This window comes from Pogoniulus pusillus, chromosome 6 (genome assembly GCF_015220805.1).
Source record: "Pogoniulus pusillus isolate bPogPus1 chromosome 6, bPogPus1.pri, whole genome shotgun sequence".
In the NCBI taxonomy this organism is placed as follows: Eukaryota; Metazoa; Chordata; class Aves; order Piciformes; family Lybiidae; genus Pogoniulus; species Pogoniulus pusillus.
In genome coordinates this window covers 18,930,870-18,955,068 of record NC_087269.1, presented here as the reverse complement: position 1 = coordinate 18,955,068, position 24,199 = coordinate 18,930,870, and the positions used below count along the sequence as shown (strand labels likewise).

At 42.8% G+C, this 24,199-nt stretch overlaps 1 protein-coding gene across 2 annotated transcripts in view; it reads right to left on the bottom strand.

The window, feature by feature from the left end:
• Positions 1–400: 400 nt before the first annotated feature.
• ACTA2 (actin alpha 2, smooth muscle) overlaps positions 401–24,199 on the bottom strand; it is a 46,529-nt gene continuing 22,730 nt past the window's right edge. The window contains exons 1-9 of one of the 2 annotated variants that reach the window (XM_064144745.1): positions 19,036–19,148; positions 8,557–8,729; positions 6,764–6,892; positions 5,375–5,485; positions 4,800–4,884; positions 4,549–4,710; positions 3,706–3,897; positions 2,580–2,761; positions 401–1,822 (exon numbers count right to left, since the gene is read on the bottom strand). In XM_064144745.1, the coding sequence (XP_064000815.1) occupies positions 1,679–1,822; positions 2,580–2,761; positions 3,706–3,897; positions 4,549–4,710; positions 4,800–4,884; positions 5,375–5,485; positions 6,764–6,892; positions 8,557–8,685 (1,134 nt within the window). In that variant the 5' untranslated portion in view covers positions 8,686–8,729; positions 19,036–19,148 and the 3' untranslated portion in view covers positions 401–1,678. Of the gene's footprint in view, positions 1,823–2,579; positions 2,762–3,705; positions 3,898–4,548; positions 4,711–4,799; positions 4,885–5,374; positions 5,486–6,763; positions 6,893–8,556; positions 8,730–19,035; positions 19,149–24,199 lie in introns of those variants that run through there. The other variant, XM_064144746.1, reaches the window with a different exon arrangement.

Sequence of the window (24,199 nt, the reverse complement as noted above, 5' to 3'; positions counted from 1 at the left end):
CTTTGTGGGGGAGGTGTTCAAGTCCCCCAGTCATCCTCATGGCTCTCCACTGGACTCTCTCCAGCAGGTCCCTGTCTCTCTTGAACTGGGGAGCCCAAAACTGGACAAAATACTCTACAGTATTTTTACTCCTTTTCCTTATTTCATCCTTGTACAGGTCAAGTTTTGGCTAAATTGTTAAGCAGATAACACTTGGAAAAATACAAGGCGTTTCTTTACCTGAGAGCTGCCCCTCTTGAAACAGCAGAGGTGACTCAGTGTCCTTTGGAAAAATGTATCTTCTCCAGCAACCCTTCAGGAGAAACTTTTATTTGAAATCAAGTTTGTATCCTGAAAAGAGGGCTGTCTAGAGTTAGCTTAAAAAAGTCTAGATAGAGTTAGAAGGAAGAACCATACAAAATTATTTGCTCTTACAAGAGTTTATTTAGTATCTGTTCCAAGAAGCTAGATGGACCAATACCTTAAATAATAAGATTAGTACAAAAAAGTTGAGAACATGTGCTAACAGTCAGAGCTGAACAAGATCTGGAACCCAGGGGTTAGGCAGACATGGTAAATAGTAGGTGCTGTTGCAAAAAGCTTACCATTTGAAATATAATAAGTAACAGTGAGGTAAACTATTGAGTTTAGACAAGAAAATGGGTAACAAAAATAAATAGAATCCTTTATCTTGAACACTAATGAATACAGCTTGCAGCAAGTTCCTTAGAACAGACCTTTTCCAGGTCTGTCTCAATAAAATCTATATTCATATATATACTTTTAAGACAGTATTACTGACTTCAGCTTCTATGCATATACTTCTAGTTGAATATCAGTCTTGATATATTTAGAACTATAACTGGAATGAGAAAAATCACAGAAAAAGAAAACTGTCTACATGATCTACTTTGATTACATTACATCACTCCAAAAAGGAAACAGTTCTGAAGAGAAAGTGTATTAAGCCAGCTTAATTACCCTTTAGACCTTGCCACAGATCACAAAAAGAACAGTCTGATGATCACAGGCTAGGAAGCCCATGTGATCAATCTGACGTCAGTGTTTCGATGTGCTCCCAAAGGAACACGGTTTATTTCTTTAAAGAAATGCATGGAATTTTGCTAGTAGGCATTGTGTACCTGTAGGCCACATGCTGTCATAAATCAGCTTTTCCAAGCTGACAGGTGTGAAGTAATGCAGAGATAGGGATAGATGATACTGCTCGATAGTGCAGCTGCAAAGTAGAGTGCTCATCCTGATCTCAAGCAGATCCTATGCTCCCTTAGTACTGCCCAGAACCTTGGAAATATCCAGACTGGTTCTGCTAGCAGACTAAAGTGTCTTTTGAGGCTAAACTGTGACAACATGCAGCATGCTAACTGAGCATTTTCTAACACTTCCATCATTGAGCAAAAAGTCCTTTACGTGTTAGGCCCAATATGATGTAGTAACAAGTCCGTGTCACAAGATGGAGCTTCGAGGCAGCGGTAATTGTACCTCCGCAGAAGCGCCGCTTGTGGGTGTTTTAAATAGGAGCAGCAATTTCATAGCATAGTTAAGATTTATTATAAAATACACAGTATCCAACTCATTAGAGAAATTGTGATGAAAGGTTTATGGAGCAAAATGATGAGAATGTATTTTCCCGAATACATTCACAGTAATAGACTAAGGAGACGTATAAAGATAAAGCAATTTAAAAGCATTTGCGATGAACAATGGATGGGCCAGCTTCATCGTATTCCTGTTTGCTGATCCACATCTGCTGGAAAGTAGACAGGGAGGCAAGGATGGAGCCTCCAATCCAGACAGAGTACTTACGCTCAGGGGGAGCAATGATCTGTTTAAGAGATAGAAGCATTAAGTACAGCTGGCTTACGAGTGAAATGCATTTGTTGTACAAAAATATGAAAGCAGTGACATTTGATATTAAGAATCCCACTGTATTTATGTGCTAGTGTCAGCCCCAGCATTACAGTTAGCCACTGCTGCAAGCAGGGAAGTTAAAAAGTTGCCATTTAAGTCTGAGTCTAAATTCTCAGTTCCTCTGCCTGAGTCATTCTGCTCAGTAAGAGTAGTGCATTTGTGTATTCACAGCTGCACATGAGAAAAGGGGAAGTAATTGCTCTGGCGACATATAATGATAGCCCATGAGGGTTTGGACCATGAGTGAACTGTGGAGTATTCTTTATGGCACAGTTGATAAAATGCTTGTAAAGCAAGGATCAAAGAGATGAAGCAGCAGAAGGACATCTAGCTTTTATGAATCTGTAGGCTGAGGACAAAGCCAGCATTTCTTCCCTCCCATCTCAACCAGCCAAAAAGGCTGAAGAAGCCTACATATAGCCTCAGATGAAAATTTATGCTGCTGTGACCTTGCTATTCTTCTTAGAGTAGTTAGCAGAATTCACCCTGAACAAGGAAACGAGATATGAAAAGGCTCTCTTCTTCCAGCCACAAGTGGTGATTACTTGCTAGAAGGTACAGACGTGATTCAAAATATGTACAAAGCACTTTGTAAAGTATTATGTTTCACTAGATTTTTGAGGACTTAGTACATACCAACTCAAACACTCTACGAAGTGATTGCACCATACCTTGATCTTCATAGTGCTGGGAGCCAGAGCAGTTATTTCCTTCTGCATCCGGTCTGCAATACCTGGGTACATTGTAGTGCCACCAGACAGCACATTGTTGGCATAAAGATCCTTTCTAATGTCTATGTCACACTTCATGATGCTGTTGTAAGTGGTTTCATGAATGCCAGCAGACTCCATGCCTAGGGAAGTTAGAGAGAAACACTGAGGAAGCAACTTCCTGCAGAGACTGAAAATGTCAAGACAGAATTCACAACATGAACTTTAGTGTCTCTTTGGAAGACATCAGTCTTTAGAGATGTGGAAATCTGGAAGGCCACTTTGCAGATGCGTCAAGTATTTGCTTAGGAGTTCCTTTGTGTACAGCTTTCCTCTCCCCCTTACATACTCAACTCTTCCGTAAAAAAGTGCTGGGGGTGTGGAATAGTAAAGTTTCCACTAGGCTTTTGCAGGCAATCTCCAATGTCTTAAGAATTCCTTATATGGTCTTGGAATCACTTGTTTTCTTGGTGGGTTTTTTTTTCTTTTTTTAACCAGCTCAGAGGCAGAACAATCAAAATATGTCCTGATTCTTTCAAGTATGCAACTACTTATTTCTGAGCTAAAATTCTGCCTGTTAGCAGAACCAGCACTAGATTTCTGTGTGACTTTGTTGCAAGTCTGCCTTCATGGATGTTGATTCACATAGCATTGTCTTGACTTTGCTCTGCAAATGTGGTGAACCATAGAATCAGGATCAGTCTTTTTGAAGAATAAAAGTAGTGCTTCCTGCCCCCTCCATCCCCTACAAGCCTGGTCAAACTATGGTCCTCACACTATTTAAAGCAGCAATTTTGCAGCCACACTTCTACTAGTAGCCAACTGCATAACGTGCCAAATGGCACAGGCCCAGTGACAGAGGCCAGGAATGAGCATTCAGGGCTTATTTTGGGAGAGCATTTTGCCTCATTGTTTGACATAACATTCCTACTACTACATTATTAGTCCTGTTCTCAAATGTTATTTCATAATGTGTTCTAGGACATATTTGTGTCTGAGTGAGTTGGCAGTGGGACACAATCAAAAGGTTAATAGGGGTTTGGCATTTAGGTGCAGTTTGTCAAGGCAGAACAATCATTCATCCTACCAATGAAAGATGGCTGGAAGAGTGTCTCTGGGCAGCGGAAGCGTTCGTTTCCAATGGTGATCACCTGACCATCGGGAAGCTCATAGCTCTTTTCCAGAGAGGAGGAAGAGGCAGCAGTGGCCATCTCATTTTCAAAGTCCAGGGCCACATAACACAGCTTCTCTTTGATGTCACGGACAATCTCACGCTCCGCTGTCAAAAAGATTCAGTCTTTAGAAAGGCGCTCAGGAAAGGCCCAGGCACATCGACAGGTTATTCCTTTTCACCCTCCAGCACTCTCCCCACATTTGCAACAAATCCTCAACTGTTGCAGGCTGTGCTGCCTGCTATCTCGGCTTGCTGCAGGACCGCGGTAAGCAAGCCCATAGACCAGTGTGGTGGTGGGCTAGCCGTGAGGGTCTCCAGACGATTCAATGTGAACTACACAGAAGCCAATTTTATTCATGTAACAGCCTGAATATATACACTCAGCCAGTAGAGCACACACCTACACATTACCATAATTAGTCAGGGACAACCCACCACATCTACATACATACATGCCTTGTTATTCTCCTTAGCGAAGTCCCCATTATCTATTCCTTCTGAGATAAGGTGTCCAGTTGCTTGTGAGAACCAAGGTCTCTTATTGTAAGAATCTGCCTGTTGTCATTTCTTTTCACTCTGTTCCCACAGCTCTCCTGCATTCTGCATTCCCACACTCAACTAGTCTTGCAGGGAACTTTTTCTGCTGGATTTCTTCTTGTGTCAGTTCAACTGCAAAACCACTGCTAATCCTTCTAAGGCCACTAGAAACATGGAACATTAAAGAACTCTCCTTCTCAGCCAGCAGCATGTCCTTACCAGTGGTCACAAAGGAGTAGCCACGTTCTGTCAGGATTTTCATGAGGTAGTCTGTCAGGTCACGGCCAGCCAGGTCCAGACGCATGATAGCGTGCGGCAGGGCGTAGCCTTCGTAGATTGGTACATTGTGGGTGACACCATCCCCAGAGTCAAGCACAATCCCTTTGAGAAGACAACACACAATTCATTCCCAGGTACACATCAACATTCCCATATTTCAGAAGTCTAAGGAATTCTCCCCTGAGGCTCACCTGTAGTACGTCCAGAAGCATAGAGGGACAGAACAGCTTGAATAGCTACATACATGGCTGGCACGTTGAAGGTCTCAAACATAATCTGAAATGCAGTTAAAATGATTGCCTTAACACTAGTGGTTTGCACTTAGCTGAGCAATTTACTAAGAAGGAGAAGTCAACGTTTTCATATTTCTTGATAGTTGATAATAACAAAGAAAGAAAATACATCTAAATCCTAGAATATTTGTCCTGTAAGGCATCTCCCTACATATGGCCTATACCTTCAAAGTATGAATACAGACACAGTCACATATTAGAGATAATTGTATAATAGGCCTGGACATAAAAACACATTAAGATGACATAAAAGCTTGGACAGACTGAAGTTCTCACAGTCACAGCAAACACAGTGATTTTATGGAGTAAATGTAATAATATACAGATCTGGCAGGTGGTCACTGTGCACTTTCCATCTTCCATAACACAGAAGGAAAGACTACTGGACAGCATGACTAACTAAAATGATGAAAGTTCACATCCTGCTGGATTCACAAAGTTGGAATTAATCCATAGCTTCAGTGTGACCTTACCTGGGTCATTTTCTCTCGGTTGGCTTTGGGATTCAGCGGTGCTTCAGTCAGCAGAGTTGGGTGTTCTTCAGGTGCAACACGGAGCTCGTTATAGAAAGAATGATGCCAGATCTGAGGACAATGGAAGAATCCAGAGGAAAGAAACACCATCAGCTAGCAGCTCGGAATCACTTCCAGGCAGGTACTGTGCTCCAGCACTCTGCTTACAAGCCTTGAGAAAGGCTGGTAATATTTCTCATGCAGTTATTGCCTTCACAGAAGTTACAAAAGTAACTGTAGAAGGAAAAGCACTGTCCTCAGGTTTTACTCCTAGTAATATATGGTTTATTTTAAGGACCCAAAAGTTAATGAAAGTAAATCTTATAGTAGAAGAGACCAAACAGGACAGACTTGGTTCCACCAACACTATTTCAGCAAAGACTGAAAGTGGAACAGTTCCAGAACAACTGTAGAACATCAGCGTACCTAAGGACTCAATAGATAAGGAGTCTCTTGAAGACAGCCTCATCTTTTGGTTTGTGAGGCCATCCCAAGGATTCATCAAAAGAAATAAAGGCAAATGCTTCATGAGGCTAAAAGTCAACTTGCATTTATCACCTCCACACAACTTGTTCCTACCAGGTATGAAAATCGAAGGCCAAGTGGATAACAATGTTAATATGCTAAGAAGAAGCAAAAACACCAGAGACCTTCTAAAGGCCAAGAAGTTATTTCTAAGTTTATTTTCAAGCTGGTGGTGATTAGAGACTGGTTGGTATATTAGGCATCTGAAATGTTTTGCTTCCAAGTAAGATCTACAGTGCTCTGAGAATCAGTAAGTTCTGTGTGACTCCACACACTTGCAGTTGTTGCAATGTCCCAACTGCTCCAAATAGCCCTGCGTCCACAGCACAACACTAAACAGAGATACCATCCTAGAAATTATACCAAGCATACAGACTATGACTATAACCATGATTCTGGAAGCCTTTCATCCAAATGTAGCTCTAAAATGGATGCATTACACTGCAGCATTGCTAATCTTTCAAGCATTAAAAAGTAGATGTGTAAACAGTGCCCTTGCCATCAACTTTCCACACATGTTTTGTATTTCTGTAGAAATACCTTAAATTTTCCTTACTAGCAAATTGAGGATATTACTTTTCTTTCCTTCCACCCTCCCACCTCCAGTAATGAGCAAAGATTTATAGCTGAGACTGGAGTAAAAGAACTCCCAATAACTATTTTGGTGTACTCCTCGTGATACTTCAGCTTTAGAAGCAAGTTAACCTTTCCTGCTAACAAGCCTTTCAGTTAAACCATACTTGCCAGCAGGATGCTTTCATCTCAGATTACTCTGTAAGCCTGTGGTTCAAGTAGTTGTTTACCAACTTTTCAAAGCTGAAATACCTTCTCCATGTCATCCCAGTTCGTAATGATGCCGTGTTCTATGGGATATTTCAAGGTTAGGATTCCTCTCTTGCTTTGAGCCTCATCACCTACGTAGCTGTCTTTTTGACCCATTCCAACCATTACACCCTGTAAAATAACACAGATGAAGTTAGTCTCTTGAGGAGAGGTGTCACAAAGTAAACACAACATTAGTCATGAAATAAATGCAGTGGCCAGTTATACTGATTACAGAATAGTTTTACAAATACTAATGAATGGAGAGTTACTCATTGCCCTACAATCACCAAAATTAAATGCTTAGTTGACTTCAATCCCTGTTCTTGCTGCCACTGCAGTTTAAATAAACAGAACAAGTGTAAAGTTATATGAATCAAGATAAAGTGGAAAAATAAGGCTGATTTAACATTCATCATCACGTAGGGATGATCAACTGTCTGCTGAACTGTAGTAAGTGGAATAAAAGCAAAAAGTGCCATCTAAGGGTCAAAGCAGAGCAATACACACTTTGCCTTTCCCAAGGCTTACATTTTAACAGTTTTTAATCATCTTTTTCAACACTATAATCTTGTCATTAGAGACAGACAATTTAAATCTACTGGTGAATCTTTGCAGGTGTTTTCATGGAGCCTGTGAAATGGTGCATGGACTCTAAGGTGGAAATTACTCTGGATATATGCTAGTCTCTATGTCATCAGGAAAGAAAGAGTCTAAGAATTGTATTAGTTTCCTCTGCAACTATATGGCTTGCTTTTGAGTAATTAATGCCATGCACACTAACTACAGAAAGGGACATGTGAATACTTCTGCTTTAATTATGGTAATGCCCAGAGGCCTCAATTAGACCTCCAGCCCTTGCTGCTGCACTGAAAGGCAGGCATTTCTCCAGCTTTGAAGAACTTAAAACGTGTTTGCTGGGGATATAAAATGCCACACTTTACCACAAGTTTACCTCTTTCCCCTTCAGCAGGGCTTTTGATGGCAGCATAGAAGCAATTGGATGGATCTGCTGAGTAGGTGGATTAGTTTGTTGTGGCCTAGCCAAGCTGCTATAATTCCTGCTAATGACAATCTGTCCCAGAAACCCTCTCTATTTAATAGCTCAGCTAGTAAATGTACTTTCCAAACTGTTAGAATCAAGTTACAGTGGTTGAGGCCCCATCCCTGGAGGTGTTTAAAGCCCAGGCTAGATGAGGCTCTGGCAAGCCTGATCTAGGGTAGGGTGTCCCTGCCCATGGCAGTGGGGCTGGAACTAGATGATCCTTGTGGTCCCTTCCAACCCAGACTGATTCTATGATCCTACATTCAGATATAGACCCTGATACTAAAGAAACTCTACCCTGGACAGGTGTCTATCTGTGATACAGCTAAATGAATAAAGTCAAGAAGTTTAACTGGAAGCTGACTGAAAACTTCTCCTTCCTCCTTTAGTTTTCCACACATCACCTATCAGCAGCTTTTATGAGAGATAAAATTTCCAGATAATTGTATGTTGGGCTTTTTTCTTCCTTTATTTTATCAAACTAGCTTTACTCACCAAGTTCTCTAGGTGATTCAAAATCAAGGGGTAGGGAAAAGAGGGCACAGAAGGGAGTTAAACCTTTTAGACCTCTCACAAGGCAAGACACCTGCTTTGATTCAGGTGAGTGCAATGCTGGGTGCATTTTGCCTGAAAATACAGAGATGGCTCAAGGCTGGGCTAGCCCCAAACACAGGAGAAGGTGGCCCTGGGCTGGAAAGCTGGGGACAGAGCAGCAGAAGCCCAGTATGGAATAACCAATGCAGTTCATTACCTGGTGCCTGGGACGACCCACAATGGAAGGGAAAACTGCTCTTGGAGCATCATCCCCAGCAAAGCCAGCTTTGCAGAGCCCTGACCCATTGTCACAAACAAGGGCAGTGCTGTCCTCTTCCTCACACATTCTTCTATGTCAGTGTCCTTATGCACTCCAGACAGAAAACAACCCTATGAAAACAGAAGGGAAGAATTTAAAGAAAAATAACAAACCCAAAAACATGCTCAGGTAGCAGACCCACTCTTGAATACAGAGATGGCTGTATGGAAACAACCAGCATCAGCAAAGAGAGGTATGGCACCTGTTTGGCAATCACAAAGCCTCCAGGGCCATAGAAGGAAACAGGCTTCTTTTAAAAAGTGTGAGAGGTTTCAGTCACATCTGCCAGAGGTCTGTACACGGTTGTCCAGGGAGTCCCAGAGGAGACTTCCAGTCCTGTGGTAGAGGCAGACAGATGAAAGAGAAGTAAAAGTTTATCTAAATTTGCTCGCAGAAATTCATGTCTGGGAGTGGGTGGGAGATAAAAGAATGCTGGACTGACAGCTGAAAAAGCAAAGACCTCTTTGCATTGGTTTCAGCAGAACTTTCCCTGCTTTTCTATCACCCTGACAAAATCCTGACACGTGGAAAGCTGTCAAAGGTAAGAGCATTTCCATCTTCCCCATTCAGTCTTGGACTTCCTAAAAACTAACCACGTTACACATACATGTACCACAGGGGTTTTCCTGACACAAGTATTAACCCACTGGGTGAAGACAGCCAATTAAGTTTACATGTTACCTTTCAAAAGAGAAGAAATGTTCCAAATTAGAAAGGAAAGGGAAAACAAATTAAAACCCCACATTTTGCAGCGCTCTCTTAGTCACTCGAAAAACAATAATAATGCCTGCTTTAGAAAGAGGCTATAGCATGTACTCCATTATCATTTTAAAGCAGCTAATGAACTGCATTTGTAGAGTAGTGGAGTACTTTATGTTGCCTCCTTGTCTCAGTAAAACGCAACTATTTTCCTCCTTGTGCTGGTTTGAGGCTAATTGGAATATTTTAATGAGATAAATTAGATCATGGGTTGTGAAAATAAAACATTTATGAAGTCTATATCATTCATTGGTTCACTGAAAGGGATAAAAAGCCAAAATGTAAATAATTTGTCCCACTCTGTTCTGCAATGCTGCTCCTATTTGCTTCCTCTTCACTCTGCCCTAATCTCACCGTTAACAAATAACAGCATAAGCTTCGCTAGTTGTTTTTGTTTGCCTATATGGGAAAGCAGTGGGAGAAAGAGAGGGTAGCTTTGAACCCCTTCTGGGCAGTTTTCTTTGTCTGGGAGGGAGTTTGGATTTCTGTATTACTTCTAATTTGTATACAGTTGTAAATATATTGTGTATATATGCTTGTAAATTTTGCTTTGCTGTAAATATAGCTTTATCTTACTTCCAAGCTGTCTGAGCTAGTCTGCTAAATCTCAATAGTGGGGAGGAGGGAAAGTTCCTAACCGATCACACTTCTCTGGCAACAGGGAGATAACATGGGCAATAAAAATACTTTGAAGGATTTGTACTAAAGTCAGTTACAGAAACAAGCACTGAATACCAGGACTCAAGAAGAACAATCAGGTCACAATTTATAGTGTGCCAGGGAATCATTTGGCTAGCTCTGAGCCTGGGCTTTCATGCAGAGTTCAACAAATTGCAATGTGTGAACAGCTAAAGGAGACAGCTGTCACCCACAGACCAGCCTCCAAAACCTTTTGCCACTGGAATACTGGAAGTGCAGGACACAATAGGAATGGCTTCAGCAAGAGCCATGGCCAACGAGCAAGGGATCCCACCATCCATTTAGCCTCTACGATGGAAGGAACGAGCATGGACAGTTCTCCCAAATCCTTAGTTTGAGATCCTGTGTCTCCCCAGTCAGGCAGCCATGAGACACTGCTGCAGCCTGCTCCTGCACACTGCATGGGCATAGTTTCCAGAGGCAACAAGAACAGGGAAATCCTAATTTGAGGCACTCCAAACATTTTACCACTATTATTGGGAGAAGAAAGCAGGTTGCAATTTTTGCATTAATCAAACCTCTGGGGAGCCAGGCTCTTTATATTCAAGCATTTGCTGAATGGAGTGCAATTGTTACCTAAAGTGAATGAACAGAGGGGTTTGGACAAACCATTTCCTAATTAGGAAATAGGCTTTTCAACCATCTGTTTTTGGAACAGAGTTCGAGGTCAGGGGGTTTACTCAAACCAGTGCAGCTAATGCAATGCCAAAAATCACTTGGGGGAGGGGAAAGAAGGGGGCAGGGAAGGCTACATTTCTGAGCTTAGTGGACTCTAAATTAAAACCATATTTAGTAATAAAGCACAAAAAGCTGAAAAATCAAAGCAGAAGGATTTCAGACCGAGTGCCCTGCTGCCAACCAGCGAGTTACAGCTCAGGACTGCCATGGCATGCATTAGCAACATCTTAAGACAACAAATGTCACTCAGTATTGTAGAAGAAAGGATTTTTTTTTTTTTCTCCAAAGTAATTAGTACAGTATTTAATCTCTGTCTTCTACCTGCTTTACATCTGAAGGTAAGCAATCACCTACACCAATCTTCAGAAGCTATTAAGAGGATTCGAGTCTCTCAAGAAATACTGTGTGTATATTGTTCTGTAATGGAATGTTTGGCATTTAACAGAAATATGGTTTCATATACATAGAGATAAGGATGAATAAATAGGCATCCTCATTGTACCCTCTTAGGCACTGCTAATCTACATACAGTTCTTACAATCACAGTCCCCAGAACACTCATGTCACCTAAAGCTGAGTTAATAGCACCGAAGCAACATTGCTGAGAGATGCTACTTCATATTCCTTCAGGAACACTAACACTCCAGGTCACACAGGTTCGTTAAAACATGCACATAGCTGTAATTCCAGCTGTGGCAGTACACAGACTGTGTCTTTATAGCATAGCTGAGTGCTAGCGGAATCAACAAAATCATCAGGTAACACTTTCAGAAATGCTATAAAATAAATACAACTGAGTTTAGATATTGAAAATGTTTTATCAATTTAATTCTAATGTAACTAGAATTGATTTAATCAATTAAATTCTAATGTAAGGTAAGTAATGTTGCTCAAGGAAACTACAGCACAGCAGTACATCCTTCTGAATAGCTTCCATTTGACATTATTTAATTGAAGTCCTCCAGCAAACTGTAAATCATGATATTGGTTCAGTGCCACTTACCCTGACAGCGCTTGGCTGGGGATAGCTGCTCTACGATGGTGCTCTCTGTATCTGAAAGCTCTAGGGTTATATAGCCCCTTCAGCTCTTCTCCTCCCACTAGTCTCCCAAACAAGGAGCAGAGACAGGCAGAGATAGAGCTGAAGCCTCTAACAAAACCATATAGGGACCTTATTACAAAAACCTCTAATCTGGGTGGCCACAGGCCCTGGGTCTCTTCCACTGCATTCCAGTGTAGAGCTCATGAAACAGGAGGAGACTTTCAGCTGTGTAAGATAAACACTTTAAAACATCAGAGGAGTTGCTAAAATACAGAGAGACAGTGAGCCCACAATAGACACCCTCTGGCAGAACGAGCTTGTGTTCAAACAAGACAGGTCCAGGCCTCCACAGTAACGTCCAAGAGGCAGAATGAGAAATTGGAAGAGCAGTGATTTATAACAGGGATTTTTAAAGAAGCATTTTGCTTTCATTAAAGATTTTTACCAAAACAATGAAAATATTCCTGGCAAGCTAAAGAGCTGTGGATTTTTTCTAGAAAGTCTCTTTCAAAAGCTTGGCATTTTGCTTGTCTGCTAAATATTGCTCACAGGCCCAAGGATAGTTTAGAAAATACCTGCTGTTGTACAGGCTTCACAGCAAAGTGTTTCAAAGACTGTGAAAATGTTCTGACAAAAGATTTCCATGATCCCTTTTGGACTGAGATGGGTTAGGATCCATTCTGCTTCTCTTGTCAGCTCATTTTCAACATCCTAGGATCCATGGGCCAACTTCACCCTAGTGCTACACCAGAGATGGTCACAAATCTGGATTGTCATAAACTCACATCTCAGTGTTCATAACAAAGTTGCTGAATTTTATAACCTCCAGCTAGCTTTTCCGTTGAACATATTTTTAACCAATAAAGCAAGGGTTCTCACTGTACAAGTTATTTTCAGCACAGGAATGGAGTTTTACAGCTGCAGCCAGCTTTTCTCTAGACAGGCTGATTGTAACAAAGCAGTCCTTTCATAGGCAACAATACTTTGTCACAAAGTTTGTACTAAAGTCCAGCAATCAACATCTCTAATCTTTGGTACCAAACCACTACAAATTCACAACTGCTCTATGTGATGGTTTGGGTGTTCCCCGTGCCCCCACACTTTAGAAATCACCCAGACTAGACTCAGCCAGCTCTGGAAGTACGAATGAAGCTGGCACAATATACAAGCAGATATTTACAATATACACAGTTATATACAGAAATATACAAGGTGAAAGGTAATACAGAAACACAACTCCCCTCCCAGAAACCTGAGTCCCCAGGAGGGGCTCTCTACCACCTCTTCACCTTCCCCCTACCTCTCTCAACTTTAGCCCAGTCCCAAGGAAGAATAGAGGTTCAGCCAGGAGGTTAGGAAGCAAAGTGGATTAGTCCCAAAAATGGAGGGTGAGGTTAGAGAGATGCAAGATGCAGCCCAGCCAGCAGCCCAAGCGAGAGTGGTGCCCAGTGTGTTATCTAATGTTTTTATTTCTTCTTCCTATACATCTCAGCAAGCCTGTGAGCGAAGTAGGCATCACCATTGTTTTCCTTTTTTACAGCCTGTAATCTAGTTCTTCTCTCCAAAACATTCTAGCCAACAGTGTGCCCAGGTGGCCAAGAGAGACAATGGCATCCTGGCCTGCATCAGGAATGGTGTGGCCAGCAGGAGCAGGGAGGTCATTCTGCCCCTGTACTCTGCACTGGTTAGACCACACCTTGAGTACTGTGTTCAGTTCTGGGCCCCCCAGTTTAGGAGGGACATTGAGATGCTTGAGCATGTCCAGAGAAGGGTAATGAGGCTGGTGAGAGGCCTTGAGCACAAGCCCTACGAGGAGAGGCTGAGGGAGCTGGGATTGTTTAGCCTGGAGAAGAGGAGGCTCAGGGGAGACCTTATTGCTGTCTACAACTACCTGAGGGGTGGTTGTGGCCAGGAGGAGGTTGCTCTCTTCTCTCAGGTGGCCAGCACCAGAACGAGAGGACACAGCCTCAGGCTACACCAGGGGAGATTTAGGCTGGAGGTGAGGAGAAAGTTCTTCCCTGAGAGAGTCATTGGACACTGGAATGGGCTGCCCGGGGAGGTGGTGGAGTCGCCATCCCTGGGGCTGTTCAAGGGAAGATTGGACGTGGCACTTGATGCCATGGTCTAGCCTTGAACTCTGTGGTAAAGGGTTGGACTTGATGATCTGTGAGGTCTCTTCCAACCTTGGTGATACTGTGATCAAACTCGCACACTCTATGCATACAAGTCAAGAAAGATGTGAGAATCCAAGTGAGATTTTTGCTTTGTGAGTCTTGTTACAACAGCAGGAGCATCACAGGTTTGCCTGCAGAGTGTTGCTGCCCAATGGAGTAGCCTTAATGCAAGAAAATCTCCCATAAAACCACAGTGGGAGTTTTTCTGATGTGGAGATTTAAGGATTAAGCCACTAGCAGAGGCAGCAGATAGGCAGAATTACGGACTGAAGAGCAAAAAGAATTCAACTTTTAAGGAATGTAGCTGCCTTTGAGGGTCAGATTCAGAAGCTAACAAGTGTTGGAACATGAGCCATGCAAAAGGTATCCAGTTCTCTTCCTGAACTAGGGAAAAAGAGAAGAGATATTTTGAAGAAAATGTAACCCAAACAATAAACAAACAAAAATCCCCAAAACAACAACAACAACAAAAAAAACCAACAAGGTAAGCAAGTGTGCTAGTTTGAAGCAGGCTAGAATGCTTTGGTGAGAAGAACTAGATTACAGGCTGTGGAAAGAAGACAATGGTGATGTCTACTTTGCTCATAGGCTTGCTGAGATGTATAGGAACAAGAAATAAAAGCATTAGATAACCACTCTCACTGGGGCTGCTGGCTGAGCTGCATCTTACTCTCTAACCTCACCCTCCATTTTGAACTAATCCACTTTGCTTCCTAACACCCTGGCCCAACCTCCATTCTTCCTTGGGACTGGGGTAAGGTGGAGAGGGGTAGGGGGAAGGTGAAGGGGTAGTTGAGAGCCCCTCCTGGGGGCTCAGGTTTCTGGGAGGGGAGTTGTGGTTTTGTATTACTTTTTCTACCTTGTATATTTCTGTATATACTGTAAATATCTGCTTGTATATTGTGCTAGCTGTAAATAAATAGCTTCATTCATATTTCCAGAGCTGGCTGAGCCTAGTCTGGGTGATTTCTAAAGTGTGTGTGTGTGGGGGGGGGGGGGGGGGGGGGGGGGGCGGGGAACACCCAACCCATCACAGCAAGCCAAAACAGGGGATATAAATGATATAAAGAGAGCTCTTTTTCTGCATTTCTCCCACTGGCAAAGGGCAGTTAAGACTATTTATTTTTGCTTTCAAACAACACTCATAGCTGAAGAAAATTATGTGCCTCCTATAGAATGTATGGTATTAGATCAGGAAACTCAGATCAAGGGGAAGGAATATTTCACACAGCAGAACCCCTCACTACAGTATCGTGTCTGATTTTGACACAAACATCAGTTGCCTCCTGGGCTGGAGGAAACGGTTTTTATGTAATACTACTTTAAAAACATGTTTTTTGTGTAATACTACGCCTTGGAAATGTCAAGGCTGAGACAAAGATCCAAAATAATTCAAACTATTCACCTTCACAGAAGAAGGTTCATACTCACAAAAAGGCTTACTGATGATGATGCTATAAGCAGTTACATATGAGATTGCTGAACAAATAAGCAGTGCTTCTGTAGAACTGGTGCATGATTCACACTGCATCTCAGCATAGCTAGAAATACAGGCAACAGTTTTCTACAAGAGTCCTCTATGGATATTATAGCAGGCAGTGACCATGCAGACACCTTTGTACCTCTGTTCAGTGTCATCACAATTGCTAAAAACTTAGACTGGTGCACACTGCAATCACCAGTGGTAGCACTGATGACAACAGCAGCCCCTTGGCTGCTGTAAGGAATGATTATTTGAGTGGAGACAAGCAAAGGTGTGGGAATCCTAGCTTTCAGGGTGCTCTTGAGAAAGATACATCTGACAATCTCATTCAGAGCAGGCAGTTGTTGATATGCTGATTAAGAGGAGACACCAGTTGTTTGGAGGATCCTTGCATATGAAGGATAGATGCCAGAGACAGGGCTATGCAGACTAGAAAAGAGAAGTAAGGCCAGAGTCTGGCTGAGCAGTAGTGATGGATACACAGGAACAGCATAGGAAAAATGTAGAGATGTTGCAGAATCATGCCTCCAGCACACAATGGAAAACCAGTGCTGAGCAGCCAGCTTGTCTCTGGGGTGTTACGTTATGGAAGGTCCTAGGGCAGCAGGAAGGAAGGCAGACAAACAGGTGAACTATACAAGGAAATTAGGTCAGCCTGGCTTGAGTGACCTTACAGAATATAGGTATTTCTTTTCTTTTTAGTGATTCCATGCCTATTATCTGTTCTGGTTTCAGTACACAGATATTACTATAGATAAAAACACATGGGAAAAAATTACATTGGTAGTTTACAGCTTTAGTCTCAGCAGCATGGTCATTGCCAGAAGGGTAGTGGGAAGGGGAAAAAGTACTTGGCATGAGTCAGGGACAAGAACCTAAAAAGAAATGAAAAGAACATGTCTTCTGAGAATCAAGCCTGAAAACTGGGGATTACATCTCTGAACCCTCCTTTATGGCTATCTTAGCCCTTTCTCCACCCCCCCACCCCCTCACAAGAAAAAAGAAGACCACACCATTCCTGAAAGTAGGTTAGCTTCCTCTCTGGAGGCCACTTCCATCACCACTTTCTGCTGCCTATTTTGCAGTAATCCTCCCACTCATTTGGATAGAATCCACCACAGCAGTTTTCCTCATGTGTGTACACACTTGAGGTTCTAGCCAAAATCTATGAGGTTTATTTGGCCTTCCCTGAGAACTTCTGTTTGTTTCCATCATAGAAGAGTGTCCAGAGTATGATCAGAGAAAGGAAAATAAACAGAAAAAAAATCATTTTGTCTCTTTCTTTAACACCCCTTTCCCTGATACTAGCAAAGCTCCTGCGCACATTAGGAACTTCCCTATTGACTTCAGGCATCTTTCAAGAAGGGTATCAGTGGGAATTCTTATCTGTATGTTCCATACATTCTTTGGTTTTTAGCAACTTGTGCAGATTGTGATATGGACACAAAATGTGATTTGGAGTCCACAGCAGCAGGAGCTGTAAGACAATCACCCTTAGAAAATGGGCTTCAGATGGCCTGAAGAATGCTAGTTCAGAAGGCACACAGCAGTTAATGGATGGCATATTTTTTTGGCAAAGGAGTGCAGAAGCTGCAGTCTTATCTCAACTGCTATAGGAAACTGGGAATAAAGTAACCCCTCTGCTCGTAACATTACAAGCTATTACTTTATAAGGCAAAACAGCTTCTGAGGCGTGCATGGAGACCTTCCTGTCTGCATCCAATTGGCTCTTCAGGAATGAGGCTTTGCTAAATATGTCTGTGGCTCCTTTTTATTTGGGGATTCCTTTCATCTTCACAGCATTAGCAGAATCTCTAAAAGTTTTGGTTTGTCTGGCTTCAGACCCTCTCCTCTATCTCATTGATAGGCTTTACACTTCCCTACCCCCTGTTTTGAGAAAGACAGGAATAAATAAGCTTTGAGGGAGCAGAAAGTCCCTCTAATAATCTGATTCATTGCAGCTGTCACATAGAATGCATCTGTAAAGTGTCAAATCAACCATAAGCTGTCAGACCCATAGACTAGCTTTCTCTGTGATTGTCAGGCTCTCACACTGGTCTTTCTCTCTAACAAGTAAGACAAAAGGGCTCTAATCATTCTCAAACATGACAATTTTCAACATACAAAGCTTGGAAAACAGCTTTTCCAGTGCTATTCAACAGCTAGAGGATACAGCATTCATTTGCCTCCTGAGCTTCTTGAGCAATGATGCATGTTGATTCACAGCCTTCCTTCACCTTCCTGACAAAGTATCTTCCTCCATGGTAATGTGGTAAAGTTATCCCTCATTCAAAATTAAAGAAGCATATCTAAGGTAAAAATGAACTAATGGTTCCCTCCTCATCCTAGATAAATAAACAGAACTTAAGAATGTGCCTTGCTGGGTCAGGCTGATATCCATCTAGCTCAGTATCCTGTCTCAGAGATTTCCTGACAGCAGACGTTTAGGAAAGAAGTGGAGCACCTAAAGTGACAATTTTTGACCTATATCCTTTCTGCTTCCTTATGTGCATAAGGATTTAGTGAGATAGGCATTTGTACCTATGTCTTCAAGTGTAACAGATGCAGAGATTTTTTTTTTCCTCCATAAATTTGCCTAATTTAAATGTAATTTTGGAGATAGAGTGCCCTCCATGATTCTTGGTGGAAATAAGCTCTACATGTTATCTGCAGGACAGCACACGTAGCTGACACTCAAGCTGGTGCAGACATGTCTAATGTTAGAAAGAAAACATCAAATATATCAGAATCATGGTATAAAAAGAGTGTTCCTTTGACTAAGGTCTGCAAATCCACCAGAAATCCTGGATAAGCCTTCAGACCAATCGCCAAGGCTGAGCTCTGTTTCACAGCGTGTAAACCAGCACCTCAGAAGCTTACTCACAGTTCATGCAGACCTATCTGTCCTAAATAATATTGTAGACAAGGCTTCACAATAATGTTCCATTGGCACATCTCCTAAGAGCAAAGAGAGAACAGATTCCCCCAGATGATTATCACAACCTCTCCAGTATCACCCTACCTAAATTTGTCAGCATGTAAATGAAATCTTCCCACCACATCACTGTGAACAAGATCTGTTCTCCTAGGGAAATCAGACCTACCACAGCATTAGCATGGAGAAGTCAGAGCACAGGGGTCCTTCCTCCACAATAACTTCTTATCTCCCCGACCAATGTGTTTCCAGACTGACAGTGACAAGGAGACCAAGTTCCCATCACGTTTGTGGAAGTGGTTATTGTGTTATTATCCCACCAAAACAACGATTTCAGGGTAAGCCTGCAAGTTATGATACACAAGATCACTTCCATCAGAGAAATTTGCTGGAAGCAGGATTCATAAGGCTACAGCTTACACAGATTAATCATGTAGGCTCTGCACACCTAGTCAGATCACAACAGCTTCAAGAGCTTAAGTAGTCTGCATTGGCCAAACTGCCCGGCTCTCCAGCAAACAGTGAGACAGAGCTTGTTTGCCCCATGGGCTCTGGATGATGACAAACTGAGGAGTTACTCTCACCACAGATACCAACAAGCACGTACCTGCCACTCCAGACTGCCCAGCCCAGGTCTCCAGCCCCGTTCTCCGGACACCTGGGCTCGGTGCACTCGGAGCAGTTAGGGGTCGCTGCTGCGCAGGGCAAGAGGACACGGCCCTGCTGCGGCTCCCTTCTCTTCCCTGTCAGCCACTCTGCACAACCCATCAATAAAACACTTCTGTGAGCACAGCTGAACTCTCGTTTTTCAATTTACATAAGAACCGCTGTGAACGAAGGAGCATTAGGTGGCAATAAACCGAAGAACACACGAAAAACACAAGCAGAAATCCACAACCTGCGTGACTAAAGCGAACACAACCTTTTAAAAAACCTTAGGATAAAAAGGAAACTCACTTTGGAAACTGGCATGCCATTATAGGGAAGCATACACTGCTATAAGAAACTGGCATTGTGGCAAATGCAAACATATTTAATACACGTGCACTTTCTGTGCCAGGGAAAAAAAAAGGTCAGATGTCAATGCAAAGGACTGCAAAACCTCTACTGCAGAAGGGTGCTAAAGGAGCCAGCAGTAAATTTGGGCACGCACAGCGCAGCAGGTTTGGATAGCCAGCATCCATCCAGGTGTTCCAGCCACGGTGTTTCATTAGCCCTTAAAAACGCCTAAGGGGTTTTCCTGAGACAGAAAGGCAGTTTAACAAAAAATTCAAGCACGTAATGGCAAGAAGTAGCTAATTACAAACTTGCCAGACGAACACACCACTCTAAAGCAAGCTACCACAGCAGTCAATAGAGAATCCAAATCATGAAAAATAAAGGATCATATAATTAATGCCGACAAATAAGCCTTTATAAAAATTACCTCTTGTCAAACTCTTCTGGAGAAATTTTACAAACGTGGTTGCAAAAGCCTTTAACTTCTAAAACATCAAATGGTTACAAAGAAGGTGAACACAGAATGCATATGCACCGTAGCAGGAGAACTGGCTAGCTGAAGCCTCACAGCACAAAAGGGCAGGACAATCACTGCTGTGTGGCTGTGACTCTGTGGGACCTTCTCTACCCATCGCTCTCTATGCACCTTACTGCCTTTATCAGCGATCTGAACAATAACATGTTACAGACAAACCTTATGGATAGAGTTTGTGTGTTCTTTTAGAACTTGCCACGATCTACATTACAGATCTAGGATAAAGTCCTCCCCAGCAGAATCCTGTTTATAATATGAAGCCTTGAGAAAAGTCTGCATCTCCAGCCTTTGCAAAAGGTTCACACCCCCCCAACCTTTGCACTGTTGCTGAATGTCATTTTGGTTGATGAAGTCAAGGTGCAGACAAGCGCGCCTGGCAAAACAGTGCCTAACTCACCGTGGGTTGCAGGAAGGACAGGACTCCACCGGTGCTCCTCTCTGCCCTGTGTACAGCATCAGCATGCTTCTGTCACACCTTTCTGCACACAGCATGGCTGCTTGGGCCTGGAAGGCCCTCCCTGTGGTGCTCCAGAAGAGGAACTTAGGAAGAACTTGCACACAGCTGTTACTCATGCTTTAACACACTCAGTTTATAAAACTCTCCCTAAACAATCTTCAGACCTCAGAAGAAGATAGAAGCAGGTGGGTTTTTCACCTTTGCAGATGCGTCTTAGTTATATAAGGCAGCCTGTTCTTCCTCTTTCTCACAGTCCTAAGAACTATAGAAAACTACAGAGAACAAGCTATTTTTGTTTAATAATTTAATTGGTTTTCTGAAAGTATACCAGCTTTCTGTGGTCAAATGCAGAGTTTTCCCCCTTCCATTAAATGTCTTTTACATGCCTACCTTTAAGTGTTTATTCAAATTCCCTATGAGATCAAAGAGCCTTGGTTTGGTTTTTAACTTTTATGATTGTAAAAGAAACGTTGATACCTTTCTGAAACAAGTGTAACTATCCTTCAAAAATAAGTAGAAGCATAAAACTCTGCACAGTTTTTACTCATTCCAGCCCATTTCAAGACCAATGTTTGTATCACTGTCATTGCAGAGGATGAAAACTATCAGGACTTGGGTCTAACCTATCTATAGCCCAGATGAAGTTTTCTCCAACCTCAACTGCTTTTTGGTCCAGTTCTTAACCAGAGTAAGCTCGCAGACATTGACTGTCCTGCATCGCACACACACATACAGAATGCTCACAGGGACCAGTACAGATACAGCTCTCACAGAAACATCCAGGTTGGAAAAGCCCTTCAGGATCACCAGGTCCAACTTATAACCCTACTCTACAAGATTCATCTTAAACCATATCCCTAAGCACCACATCCAAGCGACCCTTAAACACATTCAGAGTTGGTGACTCAACCACCTCCCCAGGCAGCTCATTCCAGTGCCTGACCACTCTCTCCATGGATTTCTTAATCTCCAGTCTAAACCTACCCAGCCTCAGCTTGAGGCCATTCCCTACTGTTCTTTCTCCGACTACCTGTGAGAAGAGACCAGCGCCAATCTCCCCACAGTGTCCCTTCAGGTAGTTGTAGACAGTGTTGTGGAGGGCCTGTAGGCCTGAAAAGAGGCTTGCTTATGCCTTGCCTTGCCTGGACATGTTTTTCTGCCAGGACCACTGGTTGTAAACAGGTTGTGTAAGCCCCCCCACACCCAGCTCGGGTCTCCCTGGGGTAAGCTCATGTGATTCCCATATAGTCCAGGCAAGTAGCTTTTGCCTATTATGGTAAGGTTTGGCTGACTGCCAACCTGATTGGTCATTCTAGTGGCCAAAGGGCCATTAATCTCGGCTCACAGTCGATAAATAGGGGTGCACAGGTAAACAAAGTGCTCAGCCGTTCAGACGCTACCCTGATAGCTCAGCCGCGCAGACCCTGGCTCGGACGCCGTTGCTCACACTCAGAGCCTCACTCGCAGCTCACCTGCCTGCGTACCTTTCCTGCAGAGCTCATGTAAGCCTGCCTATATATATATATATATATATATCTGAGAAGCCTATAGTCTCCAGCCAGCTGTGCACATCTGCATGCCACCGTGTTATCAGGACCAGATCCTGCATTGCCTGCCTTTACGTACGGAGCTCAGACTCCCAGCAGTCACGCACATCCTGCATGCCTGCTGCCTATCACTGCCTGGTAAGCCTGCCACTGCTGCTGAGGTAACCCACTGCACACAGCTCTCCATCCCATAGAAGGGTAACATCTGCCTGATTTCACTGCAGTTTTTAGGACCTCAGAAATATCCTAAACACCTGTAGGCATAAAATGCTAAATCCTAAAGATGAAAATAAAAGGGTTTGAATATCTCTGTCTTAGAATTACAGTTTCTACCACGTTGTCAGTCCTGTAAGCACTTCCTGAGTTTCCCTTTCTTTCAGTTCCTTGCTAGTAACTACTTGAATAGACGATGTAGTCATTCCTTTCACTGCTGCAAAACACTTTTGCCCAAGGATCTTGAACATGCCTGGATAGTTTCCACATCAGGGTTCTGGAACCACATGCAGCTATTTCAGCTTCCTAATTAGAGCCTGTTACTGCATTGTATTTAGTTGTCTCTGAGAATTCATTTACAAGGTCAAATGCTCAGACCTCTTCAGTGTAATATAAATCATTAATCTGCACTATAATTAGTCTGTGTTACACAGCATGAACACACTGTTTAAGAAAAGGATAAAACGATGCATCCAGCAGGTCTTCCTCATAAACATGTCCTCCTTTCTGAATTGTATTTAAATAAACCCTCATTCTTATAGTACTTTATAGCATCAAAACCTCAGTGCACTGCAAACAGCCAGGCCTTCTCAGCAAAATGGGGTGGGGCAGACAGGGGACAACTACATTTGGGGGGAAAAAAAGCAGCTAACATCTATTTTCTTTTTTTGCCTTTTGTACAACTCAAGCTACTGTTTTCGTGAGGGCTAAACCTTCCCTATTACCTTAACTATCATGATTTATAGTTACTCATCTCTAGGCTTGTTTCTATCAAATAATGTTTTTCAGGTGGGCTCCCTGAAAAGAAAACATGTGACCTTTTTACTAGCTCATTTAGGAATAATGTAACAGTAGCTGGGAAAGCAATGAACAAGCTCCATTAGCAACAGCCCTTCACTGCACCAAGCCAAGATGCTCCAGGCTCGGCCACATAACAGGGCAGACCAGGGGGCTGGTGGAGAAGAAGTGGCTAGCACCCAGCCCTGCCTCCCAGAGAGAGGGAAGTCCCCAGTTACTGATGCAACATTGCTTTACATCTGTTTTATGCACATGTAATGAAATCTTAGCTTCACTTGAGACAACATCTAAGCTACCACTCATTTCAAGTAAAATCATGGCTCACTGAAATGATTTAATAACAACTGGTCCAAAACCTCCTCTTCAAGAAGGTGAGACAATTTCCTTACACTGTTACAGCAAAGGCATGTGAGCCCCTCAGCATTTCTTACATGAAACTGAGAAATTTGCTCTCCTCTCAGCAAGCTACCTCCAGACAGAGAGTTTTTGAGCATTCCAAGAGCTGGGAGGAATGCATGGGAAACCTATGACTGATAGTGCTGTGGCCTGCACTGGCACCAGACTCTCCTGTCTATCCCAGGGAGCCAGAAACACATATTCTGCCATTCTCATTCTGCAGTCCCCTATCTGGTCTCCCATTTCTGTGTGTGAGCTGGCTGACAGCAGGATGGCCAGCCACTGTGCAGTGTGGAGAGGATGCTTCTTGTGAAATCCTTGGCTTCCAAGAAGTATTTGAGAAATGATTCAGCAGAAAAATATCACTAACATCTTCTCCGGGAACTTCACAGACTGCTTCAGGCAGCAAAGATCAGTGGATCCCTTCTTGTTATGACCACCCCTGGAGGCACACAGCATTCTAAGCCTATCATTTAGTTGCTGATGAGAGTCACCAACAGAAAAAAAAAAATCAACAGTGCTTTGAAAGCAATACAAATCACTCTGTACTCTGTACTCATTTCGATTGCTTCATGCTCATACAAGCTTGACTATGTAGCAGGCTGTGCAGCTGAACAGAGAAGGTATGACTCACTCCTGTAGCTGCATGAGCTACACAGGCCTCTTGGTTTTGTCTGTTTGTGCAGACGTGGTAGAAGTGGGTGAGTAGAAGGAGGCAGGGAAAGAAAAAGCCCAACTGCCTCCAAACCTTGCTCCTACCACAACAGCCCCTCTCTACCAGAATTAGCTCTTAACTTTCTGTCTAAAGCAAAAGCCCTAATTAAAA